At 40.0% G+C, this 14,502-nt stretch overlaps 1 protein-coding gene across 1 annotated transcript in view; it reads left to right on the forward strand.

Moving 5' to 3' along the window:
• The window catches only part of SCLT1 (sodium channel and clathrin linker 1), a 281,942-nt gene that overhangs the window by 154,565 nt on the left and 112,875 nt on the right, over positions 1-14,502 (forward strand). The window contains exons 9-11 of the mRNA XM_068279885.1: positions 6,783-6,848; positions 10,724-10,794; positions 11,158-11,248. Coding sequence (XP_068135986.1) covers positions 6,783-6,848; positions 10,724-10,794; positions 11,158-11,248 — 228 coding nt within the window. The remainder of the gene's footprint in view (positions 1-6,782; positions 6,849-10,723; positions 10,795-11,157; positions 11,249-14,502) is intronic.

Genomic DNA, 14,502 nt, shown 5'->3' on the forward strand with positions numbered 1-14,502 from the left:
TAAGACCAATTCTTCGATAAAGTAGGCTGATTTGCTGCTACAGACTGATTCTCATTGTAGCACCACAAAGGGTACTACAGCGATCCTCACCTTTGAATGTCCACCGACTTCTACTTTGTGATATGAGCGTTCTGTCAGAGCACTTGTGAAAGTGTTAGAGTAGAGAAAGTTTTTATTGAAGGTAAGCTCTGGTTGTGTAGTTTATCATCATACACACAGTTTACATCTTTCAAACTTATTACAGTCACTTTAATAGCATAGTTTACAGGGCAGCGTTGAAGTACAAAGTACACTATCCCATAAGAGTTAATCATGTTTCCATTTATTGGAAGTATATTGCACTTTGCTTAACTGTATAAGAGTCCATTTATGTATGAGATACTATGTCTGTCTCTTTTCTTTTTTTTCTCTCAATTAAAAATATCCACAACAGAAGCAGTATGCAGGGTCCCATTTGTTTTCTTCTTTTTTTAGGCTACATAAGGTGGTCTGTAGAGCAGTTCTGTATAACATAAGCTAGGATTTAAAGAGGAACTGTAGTGAAAATAATGTAATGAATAAAATTGCTTTTTTTTATTTATTTTTTTTTTTTATTTTTATACAATATTCATTTATAAACTATTATCAGTGTCTGCCCATTGTAAAAGATTTCCCCAAACTTTCCTCTCCTCGATATACATCACAAAATTTATTACAGGTGGGACAAGTGTCGATCTATGCCGCATGTTTGGTTACTGAGGGTCCCGAAGCCAGTACAAAATATACATGTTTTCCTAGAATGCTTGGGGGATGGGAGGGGGAGAGAATGCAGCATAGCCAGCCTAGGCTAAACATCTCTGGGAGGGCAGGGCTAAATATATATGGTGCTGAAACCAGGAAAATTACCATAAAAGGGGGTATCCTGAATCATTTACTGCATTCGCAAAGGGCTGTTCAATAAAAAAAAAAATCAGGTCGGGGCAAATTGAGTGAAAAGCAGGAGGGGGGAGGCTTTTCCTATTGGCTCTCTGCTTTCTGAACTCTGCAGTCAGGCATGTGCTTTCAAATGGTATTTGCTACTTTCTGACAGATCCGAGGTGGAGATAAATACTGAACATCTTTTAGACAAAAGAAGGTGAGCAAGCATAATCATGCAATAAATATTTGCAAATAAGAGCACAAGTGTGTCAAAAGTAAGGGGGGCAAGGTCATCGACCTGACTACAAGACTACAAAAATGAAAAAGAAAAGGGGCACCCCCTATAGGTAATAAAATACGGTATCTGTCAAAGGACAAATAGCTGGTACAAAAAAACCAACAAACAACAATAATAAATCAATCAATAGAGTAATAAGTGACACTGCACCACTGCAGAATAACAGGAATGAAACGCACATAAATCAATGTGCAGAAAAAGTTAATATTCAATAAATATCTCCTGAGCTAAGCGTCCATATAACAAGTGCAACACAGGTGCGGGAGCGCCCACGCAGCCGTCCCGGACCGGCCCTCTTTATCACCTCACTTAGGTAAGCCCTGCCGACATCTCCTGCTCTTTGCCTATCCTCTCGTTTTTTTCTTTCTCCACCAGGATATCACGCTATCCACTTTCACTATTGATATATACATGTTGTCTGTATATATTTTTCACGTTACTGTTTGTATCAAACTTGCACTTTATCCTCCTCTATGAGGTCATACTTTCACATATTATTGTGTTGCACTTGTTATATGGACGCTTAGCTCAGGAGATATTTATTGAATATTAACTTTTTCTGCACATTGATTTATGTGCGTTTCACTCCTGTTATTCTGCAGTGGTGCAGTGTCACTTATTACTCTATTGATTGATTTATGATTGTGACGCAGCAATATTATTACCACTGCGCCTCAGGAATTGTACACACTATTTCTGCATTTGGCAAATTACATAGAATTTTGTATGCAGTATTTCAGACTGTGTTTAGGGCTTATTGCCATTATTATATTATATAAGGGGCTTTTTTGGGATGGGCATGGTGTTGCCTTGTTTTTAGTTGTGTTGAATGTTTGTAAATTGGCTTAATAAAGAGAGAATTTGTATCTACTCTTGTTTTTTTGTACCAGCTATTTGTCCTTTGACAGATATTTTATTACCTATAGGGGGTGCCCCTTTTCCTTTTCATTTTTGAAATAAATAACATCTCTCCCGACTTTACCGCATGCTCATATCTCTGTGAATTGACACTAACGTGTTTAGGTAATTACCGCACAAGTCGGTAATTTACCTCACTGGTCAGACATTTCAGCTTGTCATGCGGTAACAGCATTAGTGAATTGACATTTCACTAAACGATCGGTAGATTCAGCTGTTTTCTGCATTACCGCATGCGGTAAAGCTTTGTAACTGCTGGCCATTATGTCACTACGGTGCCTCTTAAATAATGTAGTTTGGTAAAACCACATAATTTGGCTGGTCTTTCTTAGAGACTATTATTTTTTGCAAAATTCATAAACTTTAAAGCTATCAATAAGAACTAGCAACGGAAACTATGAGCTAACATCCAGGTCTTTAGGAGAAATGAATATATCTGTTCAGTGTTCTGGACATTTTCTATTTGACTGAAGATCACATTGTGCATCAGTAGCATTAGATTGGCTCATCATCCTTATATAATTAGGGGTCATATGACCGTGCAGATGAGGAGCAACTGCCTGGATTAAATCTCTAATAGGTGGAGAAGCTGATTAATAACTGGCAACATAATATAGAGTGCATTGCTGCACACATAAAATTCACTAGACATCACCTGAATATTCCTCTAACACAAATGTAAATGTAAAGGGCACTAAAGGGTCTGTGTGCTTCAGTGCGATTTTAAGAAGATTACCGTCTTGTTTAATTAAGATGTAATTCATGCTGTCACATGGCAATTTGGGCAGTTGGCTTGAATAAAATAATCTTATTCCCATTATAAGAAATAACTTTTACCTTTTGCTTTAATTAAAATTTCATTCTGTAGAAGGGTACAGTGTTTGGTGCCAAGACATTTTACCAGATGATAAAAACTCCAGGATTTAGTACGTTTAGTACTATTTAATACATTCTGCAGCCTTATAAGTTCTGATGAGAACGTTGCCAGCCAGGAGGTGAACACGTTGGAGTCGGTGAAATAGTTATGACCGCAGTACTTTTCCTCCAGTAATTCAGAAATGGGGACATATCACTGTTCCTTTGGTTACAGAGTAGGTAGATTGCAGCTAAAATATAACTCACAATATACTTTGCAACTGCAGTTTTTACTTTGTCTTGATATGTTCAATACCCCTCCGCCCCCTAGCTTATTGCTTGCTTGCTGTGATCCGCCAGGCGGATCGCTCAGAAACAGCCGTATCAGTCCGCCGACTGTGCGTACACACGCCGGACAGTCGTTGGAACGCCCACCCAGCGGGAGGTGACGACGGACCCGTCGTTGCCTCCAGTCCGGCGTGTGTACGGACCTTAAGGAGCACAGTCTTGTATCTACTCACCTGACTGAGACAATAGCAGTGAGGAGGGCAAAAGTTTTAATCCTAAAAAGGTAGGTCAGCCTGCTTTGATCTCCCCACCCCTTTTCCACCAGTGTAAGATTATGAAGGGATTGTGATTCAGTGTCCAAACAATATGTATTCTTATTGATCCTGAAGAAAGTTGTGGAATTCTCTCATGGAGGGGGGTGTTAAAAAATAACTTTATGGAAAAGGGGGGAGGTACAAAGAGAATTGAAAGTACAAGGTGATTTTAAAAAAAGAAATAAATAGAACAACCAAGAAATGATCAATATTCGCCGTGTAATTTGTTCATGTCACACAGATGTCTCTGATAATTCTATTCAAGGAAGGGTGAAGATTTCTTGTGGGAACAGGGTTATTAGCTACTGATATGAAGAAACCCCTTGCAATTAAGGATCTCAGAGCAGCCAGCTAAATGGAAGCGTTTGTGAAAAATATCCTGTTGAGACACTTTAAATATATTAAACTTGGTACCAGGTTATGTTATGTACCCCCCTAAGTAAAAGTGCCAATTTAATTTTTCCCTCACTAAGTAATTCATGGAATACATACAGTGGTGCTCTTACATTTACATACCCGGCCATAATTTATGATTTCAGTATGCAGACATTTCCCCAAAATTTACACTCGGACTTTACGGAGAAGATACATATATCATTTTCAAGTAAAAAGGAAGGAAACGTATTGCAAACATATTTATGATGCAGAAATCAGTTACCGTATGTGCAGAATTAGGCTGACCTGGGAAACTTGAGTATTTATCTTGAAGGCCCAGTTGTATTGGTTTTGTTCTTTTTGTTTGTTTTTTTACATCAAAAAGTTTATATGGGGCCTTTTTCCTTCTCTGTGGCTGCCTGGTTCCACTTACGGCTGCTTCATCAGAGAATCATAATGTCTCAAAATGAAAGGTAGAAGGCAGGAAAAATAAGTGTATCTTTTCCAAGCAATATTAAAAAAATGTAGGCAGAAAGAAATCAATAGATACAGTAATTCACACCCAAACAACCTAGGACATAGCATTTTTGTTCCACATGTTTCGTCTATGATGAGCACGGTAGCATTGTGGATAGCACTCTCGCCTTACTGCGCTGGGTCTCCGGTTCAAATCCCAGCTAGGGTAGTACGGTATCTGCAAAAAAAATTGTATGTTCTCCCTGTGTCTGCATGCGTTTCCTCAGGGGCACTCCGGATTCCCCCCACATCCCACATGTGTATGTATCAAACCTGGTTAAAGCCACAACTCAGTAAACAAAGTGTGTAAAGTATCAAATTGCAACACATTTATTAATATACACCAGACCACAGTACATTATAACAAAGTAGAAAGTCAATATTTGAGGACCACACCACAGACAATGCCTCAGCTAAAGCACTAACGCAAGTGAGTTTACATTTAAGAAACGTAACATCTAAAGTCACAGTTATACCCTGCCTTAGGGTTTTCATTTCAAGAAAGTATCCTAAAATACTAATTAATAATGATTTGTAAACCGTGTATATGGTGACTAATGTCTTTTTAGTCAGTATCTTCAGTTCATGAGGTAAAATTTGAAGGCCATGCACCAGGCACTAGTCCAGTTTGGGTAATGTACCCGCCATGGCATAGGTCTATACATCCATATAGATAAAACACTCCTTCATGGTTAGTGATATTTTTTTAAGTGAAGGCTGTTTACATTTTCAAACAAAGAGCAAATAAAACTGAAGGTTTCCTTTAATGAAATATGGCAACACTTCCTGTATAGCCAGCACGTAGCCTGAATCCATGTATCAGTGATAAATGTATATCAGAAATTAGATAGTTGCAATTTTTATCTCTTGAACAAAATGATCACTGTGAGTGGGGATGGAACAATTTGTAATGAAACCATTTTTTCCTGCGTGTTTAAAATCTCAAATATGCGATGCTTAGATGGTTTAGTTTCAGTACAAAGTGGCTTGTAAAAAGATGAATAGATCAGTCATTGTTAGAATTCATTTTGCTTTATTTAATTATAGTGTGCATGGAGCAGTGAAGTGCAGTAACTCATGGCCACCCTATCACAGATTATTAGAACAATCCAGCCAGGAGAGTGATAGATAATTTATGCACGCTATTGGGTTCTGGACTTTGCACAATGCTTATTTTACCAGGAATACAGTAATGTTTATGTCAACATTATTTACAGATATACATGTAAATGTTGTGGTGTATGGAAAAATTTCTTAGGTACAGTTAACATGCAGGGATGATCAATGAGAGGCAAATATTTCAGAGTTCGTGCAGATTTATGTAAATTTGTATACCAATATATACAGCTTGAAAATGGGGCAATCCGTTTAAACCTGGGTGGGACTTGATAGGTCTGCTACTGTATAGTAGGTAGTGAAAAGCTGACAGATTTTGGACTAGTCTAGCTCCTCATGGGAGATGCGCAGTATTAACGTTATTCTTTACAAAAGCACTCCCTGGAAGGGATGTATACAAAGATGGCAGCCAGCTTCCCTACTAGTTTGCACATTACTTTGGCAACTGGACTAACCAACTACGGTTCAGTAAGTGCTTTTGTAATTAGAGAAATAACTGAGAATCTCCTATGAGAAGATGGACCAGTCAAAACCTGACAGATCTGTCAGATTTACACTATCTACTGTGACAGTGACATAGGAAAAATGTAATTTATGGTGCATATTAAAGAAAATGTACATTTATATGTACCGGTATGTCTTTTAAACATTAAAATGTTTTGAGGTAGATGTCCTTTGAAACGCTTAAGGTGACCATTAACATAATAATCTTGATTGTACAATCTGACTACTTCTGTGCAATAATTCAGACAACATAAAGTATCCATTCAAAAGTATATACACTTTATTTACCCTTGTACTACATAGATTTAGTAAGACTATACAATCAAGATTGAAATGACAATGGAGTAAATAGAATGCGGGCACCAGACCATAGGTTCCTAAACTAATGCAACCTTTAATACCTCCGTAGAACAGTGACAGACAGCATAGAGAGTGTAGCCTAACAGCCGTTTCACAGGTTATAGCCACTTCTTCAGAGGCAAAGAACACATCCTTTTTGGGCTACACACAAGATTGTATTGATGATCAACTTTAAATCGCCATTGAATGGTGTAATTTGTGCATTGTTCACCGCAGAAATCGTGATACCACTGTACAAACAGGCAGTAGTAATAATTGTTATAACCTGTATTTGTGACATGCAATCTCATCTAGTTTCCACAAAGGTGAAATTATGATTACGTTACTCCATGTTTTTTTAGGACGAGATTGTAAAGTTTCAGCAGCTCAGTAAAAAACTTCACGGAGATCGTGAGAAAGTGGAACTGGTAAGCAAAATGACTGCTTCATAAAGACATTAATGACTGTGATGTGTGAAATGTAACAGAAAGCATGGCTGAATCTATACTGCTAAATTGTCCCTGTGTTTGTTGAGGTATGAATTCTACACATTTTAGGGCCCATTATGAGCTCCTGTGTAAGGCAAGTGTAATGGTGTGTTGAAATCACAGGTTAAGTCCATTCCCGTACTAGATATGCTTTTTATCTGGTAATATTTGAAGAAAGAACAAATAATCCATCAAAGATTCCATGCTTCCCCCTTGCTGGGAAAATGTGCGGTCAGCCCATTTATCAGATATTACAGAAACTTTTATCATAGAGCTCCATAATTGATTTGTAATGCATTTGCAGTGTGGCACCCAAGACACATACACGCTCCATCCTTATTTGCTGTCACCTCCTGTACACTTATTATAAGCTAGGGTGAATAAAATAATTGAGGTTAAAGCTGCACTTAGCATCATTGGCTTTCTGAATTAACTCCTGCTTCTTAGCAGTAGAGCCATAGAGGTGATTCAGTTACATGCTGGCTGTCTACATTGCAACACTGTGCTTTTGGGTATTGTGAACTGTGATGGTTTACACCCAGCCAATACTACTGAACTCTCCTTTTGAATGTTATTATCATTGTGCATTTATGTGGCACTGAGCAATCCTTCCTGCATCAAGGTGATTCATTGCTGTGTGTCTGGGACTTTGCTCAGGTGCTTTCATAACAGATCAAGTCACAGTTACCATGGTTTATATGTTAAAGTGGAATTGTAGTCAAAATAAGGTAATGCCGGCAGCACGGTGGCATAGTGGTTAGCGCTCTTGCCTTGCAGCGCTGGGTTCCCGGTTCGAATCCCAGCCATGTCAACATCTGCAAGGAGTTTGTGTGTTCTCCCCGTGTCTGCGTGGGTTTCCTTCGGGCACTCCGGTTTCCTCCCATTTCCATAAAACCTACAGATAAGTCAATTGGCTTTCCCCCTAAAAATTGGCCCTAGACTACGATACATACACTACAAAATACATACATGGACAAATGACTATGGCAGGGATTAGATTGTGAGCTCCTCTGAGGGACAGTTAGTGACTAGACTATATGTATATACTTTGTACAGCGCTGTGGAAGATGTTAGCGCTATATAAATACTAAATAATAATAGTAATAAATAATGAATAAAATTGCTTATTTTTTTCCCACATAATAACCAGCCTTGGCTAAGCCTCAGTGCGAGGACAGACTACATACCAATACATAGCTATAGAAAGTGTTTCTCATGCTGAAACCAGGGTATTTAAAGAGACTCTGTAATTAAGAAGAAATAAGAACCCTGGGGCCGCTTACCTCGGGAGGGGGGCAACTCTGGAGCCTAATAAGGCTTCCCCTATCCTCCTAAGCCTCAGGAATCGGGCGCCGGCTCCCCCAAAACCACAGCTGACTAAGGATTTTGGTTGTGGTGCAGTAGCACCTGCAATATTTACCTTCCCCAGCGCAGGCGCAGTAGCGGCTCTCAGCTCAGTCTCCAGCGGAAATGGCCGAGCACAATCAGGTCCTCTCAACTGCGCAGGCATGAATTGCCTGCGCAGTAGAGCGTACCCGGTCAGGCTCGGCTATTTCTGCCCGAGCAGAGAGCTGCTACTGTGTCTGCACTGGCTCGTGGTAGGTAAATATTTACCTTGTAGACATTTGGGGTCTTCCAGCGCTGGAATGCCAAAGGCTTAGGAGGATGGGGTGGGATCATTAGGATCCAGAGGCTTCCCCCTCCTGAGGGAATTATCCCCCAGAGGGTTTTTTCAGGGGTTTTCTTTAACATGAAACAAAAAGAGAAGGTATAGGAGCGCTCTCTGGTGCATTAACTTCTTTAATCGCTTATAAAAAGTTTAAAAGTTACACTTACAAAATGTAGAATAATTGACGGCATATCGCACATATCAGTGCAAGGAACATTTCCACCATCCAGAACGCTGACACTTTCCCGGCTTTACCACGCTATGGCCAGTAGTGTGGGATGGAACTCCATACACCGGCTAGGTCCGTCAGGGGGTGGGAAGTACCTCTGTAGCTACGTCACACCTATTGCGTCATTATGTGTTTCGGCGCCGGGCCAGTTATTTAAAAAAGATGTATATCATTAAACTCTACCCCGACTTTCATATTTTTCCATGATAATTAGTGCATTCTGCAGGAAAGAGTCCATAGCTGTAGCTTAACATTATTTCTCTGTAACACATCACCTGATTTATAATACTGTCATCTGAATCTCTTCCTAGCCTTGTCCTATGAATAGATTATTGATGTGAGACGGGTGTGGAGAATGCCATATTTATTTCCTTTTAAATCATTTTAAATAACACCAGTTTCCTGGCTGCCCTGCTAATCGTTCATGCATAAGTAGTGTCTGAATTCTTCACCTAAAACAAGCATGCAGCAAATGCAGTCAAATGTAACCTCCCTGGTGGTATGATTATTTCTGGATTTTAGGTCTTTCAGTGCGTTTCAGACCCTAAAATCAGGAAAAAATCATGCCGCCAGAATGCCTGCAGCAGCCCCAGCACTTACCTCCCTGGAATCCAGCGTTGCAATTTTCCTTCCTCCTCCGGGTGGCACTGTCTCTCCAGAGTGATCCAGAGCATCTGAGGACAGGAAGAAGGTGTGCTGGCGTCTGGATTCCCTTGGAGGTGAGTAAAAATGCCAGCTGTGCGCCATTGCTCTGCGTTGAGCTCCCGGCAACTAACCCAAGCGTAGCTCGAAGTTACCACCAGGTAGGTTGAAACATCTGATCTGCATGTTTATTCAGAGTCCATGGGCTTATAAGTATCAAAAGCAAAGGATCAACATGACATCCAGGCACTCCGCATTGTTTAAAAGAAAATAAATATGGCAGCCTCCAAATCCCTCAGGTAAGTTGTACTTTAAAAGACTTCTGAGATCACTAACTAAATGTAGTTTTACTTACCTGGATCTTCTGCCATCCCCTAGAAGTTGTGTTCCTCACTGTAGCTCTGGTCCTCTCCAGAGTCCTGCTGGCAGCCTATAAGGATTGCCGACCTCTGATGGGTCAGCGTCTTCTGTGCAGGGGCGTGTGAGCGCTAACATGTCCGCGTAGTCAAGAGCATACTGCCTCTGCGCAGTACTGCTGTGCAGGGGCAGTATGCTCCCCACTACTCGGGCGCGTTGGTGATCATACACACCCACGTAAAAGATGTCTTTGTAGTCCTTTAAGAAAGAAACAACCTGGTCAATGGGAATTGTAGTCATGTTCATGGAACTTTATGGGAATTTGTACTAGACCTGCAAAGCTGATTCCTTCCTCTGGCACCATTTTAGGAATAGATAACAAACAGTTGGACCCCTTTCTTAGCAGCTGAGTGCTTGTTTAACTACAAATTATACTTCTTCTGAGTTAAAAGTTTAAAACTCCAGGCTTAGCTCTCAATCTACCATCTGATAACTTGGGAAGCAGTGTATCTTGATGCTACCTTTTTCGTGTCAAATGAGGCTTCTGTAACATTCCTGGTTTGGAAACAGCCACGTGAGTGTAAAGTAGACGTTATTAGCAAACTGTGTGGGCAGGACCAGTGCTTGCTTGGCATCATCATGCTGCTCAGCCTGCCAAGACAGCTGTCTGAGTCTGCAGCTCTGGGAGTCTGTGTTACAGAGAGACAAGAAGCGAGAAAAAAAGAGGAAAAAGACAATAACAAAAAAGAAAACACAAATCATAGTCCCAAATCTTTTTTAAAAAAAAAAGTAAAGATTCAGTTTTTTGTACATGTTTCTTAAGGCCATTCTATCAATAAACGTTAACATTTCTTACATCTGTTGTTGGCACTGCAAATATCTTCTTTAGTTATGATTATTGTTATTATTTTCTTTAAGATGAACCAGCATTTTTTACATACTGTGAATGAGCAGCAGAAGGAAAATGACCAGCTGACAAAGCAGCTCAGGTACCACTTTTTACTATACTTGTGCACAATTTCATTTCTAATGCGCTGTAATGGGCTACTTGGGTGCTTATTTACAAAATACCAGAGTACTGATAACAAAGGTGATAGCGGAAAATATTAAGGTTTTGTCATGGGTATATAATAGCATGTACAGCTCCCGTAATGTGACCAGTTTAATGACATTTTACAAACTTGTGCTTGTTTCTGACAATTTGGTTGTCCGTCATCAGGGATGCATTTTGCGGACATAGCCTTAACACGCCATTACAATCTTGAGTTTATTACAAGGTGCTGTGCAAATGCATTTTCACAGCATGAACTCGTATCAGTAGCTTCTTTATTTAATCTAATGTGCATTGACAGGCAAGAAAAAGTGGACTTGAAAGTAGCAACTTTGAAAGTTGAAGAGCTGACCAAACTCCTGGAAACTGTGGAGGACCAAGCAAATAAGAGAGTAAGTAAATACTTTATTGGAAACTTTTTTTGTTTTTTTAGTTGAAATGTTTTAGGTGCATTTGGTTGGTGACAAATGGAGTTATCCTTATAGTTTATACCAGTAAGGGACAATTATTTCTTAAAGAGACTCTGTAACAAATTGTTTATCTTTATTTCTTCTATGCTATAAGTTCCTATGCCTTTTCTAATGTGGTCTGGCTTACTGCAGCTTTTCCTAATTGCACAGTAGCTGTGTTATCTCTGTTATATGATCTAATCTTCTCTCTATAGTCGGCACAGTCAGGCTGAGGCAGTCAGACTGGAATGTGCAGGGCTGCTTGTGATTAGCTAGAAGCTGTACACACCCCCTGCAGGCTCTGTGTGACTAACACACTCTGCTTAGCTGAGCCTATTAGAAGCTGGTTAGTTTGTTTGTAAACACTGCCTAAAACTGGCAATTACAAGCCAGGTTTGCAGCAGAGAATGGCAGAAACAGCACAGAGGGGACCAGGAGCACATAATGAATAGAATGGTATGCTTTTTATTGTAAGAATTTCAGAGTACAGATTCTCTTTAAGTATTTCAAAGCATGATTATTGGTAACACAAGATCATTTTAAACTGTGGATTACTAATGAGTAGATCCAAAGTGCCACAATCTTGACATTGGTAATGCTCAGCATAGCTTGTTAAGGTGCTCATACATTACTTGATTTACTTCATCGATATCCGCCCTATTTTATAATATTGATCAAATCTGGCTGAGATCAATGCTGCAACATAGCCTTTCAATCGATTTCCAGCTAGATCATTTAATCAGGCATGCTGGAAAGATCTCACTCGTAAGGGCTCGGTCAGGTGCACACTGGTGATGGGGTTTGATATTTTGATTGCCATACTCCATGTCCCCCATGTAATGTCTCCCCTACACCCCCCCCCCCCCTTCCCGAGCCTGTGGGGAGCATGGAAGCAGCTCACCCATCTTCTGCATGTCTCCTAAGTGTCTTTTCTTCATCGCCGGGGTTACCTGTACCTTGTGTCCCCTCCCCCCCGATGATGCAGAGAAAACTCTACAGTAGGCGTCTGGCAGATAGATGAGCTGCTTGCACACTTGGGACCCCAAGGGAGGGAGGTAGGGAAGACCCATCACATGGGGGGTGGAGACGGCAAGTGGGCAGACAGAGGCGGCGGTTCTAGGATAGTTTTAAATAGATTTTTATGCTGAAATCTGTCTGCAGTGTGTGGGCAGGTAAAAGATCCCACTCTTATCAGATTCAATCGGAGAGGGATCTATCGTAAGGTCGATTTGATGGCCATTGACTACATTGTCCTCAAGGCTGAAGATCTGCTGAATTGTGATGTGTCCTTCATTGCCTAATGCCTAATGACTTACCAGAGTAGTTATTTCCAGATTTGTGCTACAGTGGCTCTGACCGTTTACTTTATAATCAAACTGATGAAATGGAAATGCCACTGGTACTTCATAACTACTGTATATGTGCCCTTATATGTAGTGATCCTGCTGATATTCTTTGTTGCACAAACTTTTGATTATATGCACTTATACACTAATCTGCCTTGTCCTCCTATTGAATTTTCCACAACAGATACTAGCGAAGTCTACTTGCTGTCATTAGTATCGATTGTGCTATTTTCATACTTAGTTCTAGGTTTCATACATTTTCCACCTTTGCCATGTTTGCAGAAAATTATTTCTATTATACTGTAGCAGAAGGTTGCATTCTAAGGAAAAATGTATTCTATGATATTGACACTCAAAGTGCTCTTCCACCTGTTCATGTACTAAAAGGATACAAAGGCATCCAAAAGAAATAAAATAGTTAAAATGCTAAGCTAAGCATGTTAAATGATAGCCTTCCTCCAGGAAAGACACTGGTTCCTTCAACCACAAATCTTAATTAAAATACTTAGACAATGTGGTGATAGAGTTGCATGCTGGAGATGGAGGCACTTTCACTTTCTTTTTGGCCATCTTCAGGCACTTTCTAGACCAGATAAAATGGTTGGTATAGTGCATGAAACATATTGTCTAGTCTAAGTGCTTTATGTTTTTATGGTTGAATTACTCTGATAGCATACACAAAGGTCAAGGCCCTCTTGTGTACAGATATCAGGTACAGTATTATCACATGTTCTTTGAAAGCATGGAGAGAGGTTTACATGTTGAATTAATGCCAATAAGCAGTCTGTCTATTAATATGAGTGACAAGTGTCAAAGCCATCTATGTCAGCGTGCTGCCCAAAACACTCAATTCCTCCATAACCACCTGCGTTGTCAAACCGTAGGCCCAAATTTTGCCTTTTGCAGAACACAAACCATGTCATGTTTCTGAAATATGACACTATGATTAACTTGTTCCTTATCATTACCCCTCTCTTGATAGCCATGATAGGTGCCTAGTGCCTACTGTTAACCGTTTCCCTTCCTGCTTCCAAATATTAACCCTGACTTTTCATCTATTTCTAACTCAAGGCTCAACAATACCTAATCCTAACCTCTTTACCTATCATAATTCAGCATTAAGTTGTTACCTAATCTACCAGTCCACTAAAGCCTTGACATTAAGCCCCTCACCCAACCTCCTTAAAGGGTAACTGTCGGGCATAAAATCAAAACTCAATTCTTTATTTTTATGTGGTAAGCAAGTAGTACGGATGCTAACCAGGCAATCCAAAAGTTAAAATCTCTATTACTTTTCTTGTTTATAAATGATCATTCCCCAGTTTACCTGACTCTAATTTGGTACATTGCCGCACAAAAGAAGTTGTAGGGCATGCTGGGTTGTCTTTTTTTGCTTCTTTATTTACCCTCAGGCTTTACTAATGTACAGAAGCAAAAAAGGACAACCCAGCATGCCCAGCAACTTCCTTTGTGTGGCAACGTACCAAATTAGAGTCAGGTAAACTGGGAAATAATCATTTCTCAACAAGAAAAGTAAGACATTTTAACTTTTGGATTGCCTGGTTAGCATCCGTATTACTTGTCTACCAGATAAAAATAAAGAATTGATTTTATGCCTGACAGTTACCCTTTAACCACGAAAACCTTTGATACTTGCCTATTAGCATTAGGACTGCCAATAATGGCACTTGCGAGTGGCTAAATACAAGGGTGTCCAGTTTATCGAATGCTGACATTGTTTGGTCGCAATATGCGGTCATACAGGTTCACTTTAATGGTTCTTTGACAGGGTTATTAAGAACCGGGCTGTTTCTTAGGCAGTGCGGGCAGGGCGACTGCCCTGGGCGCAGA

This window comes from Hyperolius riggenbachi, chromosome 1, assembly GCF_040937935.1.
Source record: "Hyperolius riggenbachi isolate aHypRig1 chromosome 1, aHypRig1.pri, whole genome shotgun sequence".
Classification (NCBI taxonomy): Eukaryota; Metazoa; Chordata; class Amphibia; order Anura; family Hyperoliidae; genus Hyperolius; species Hyperolius riggenbachi.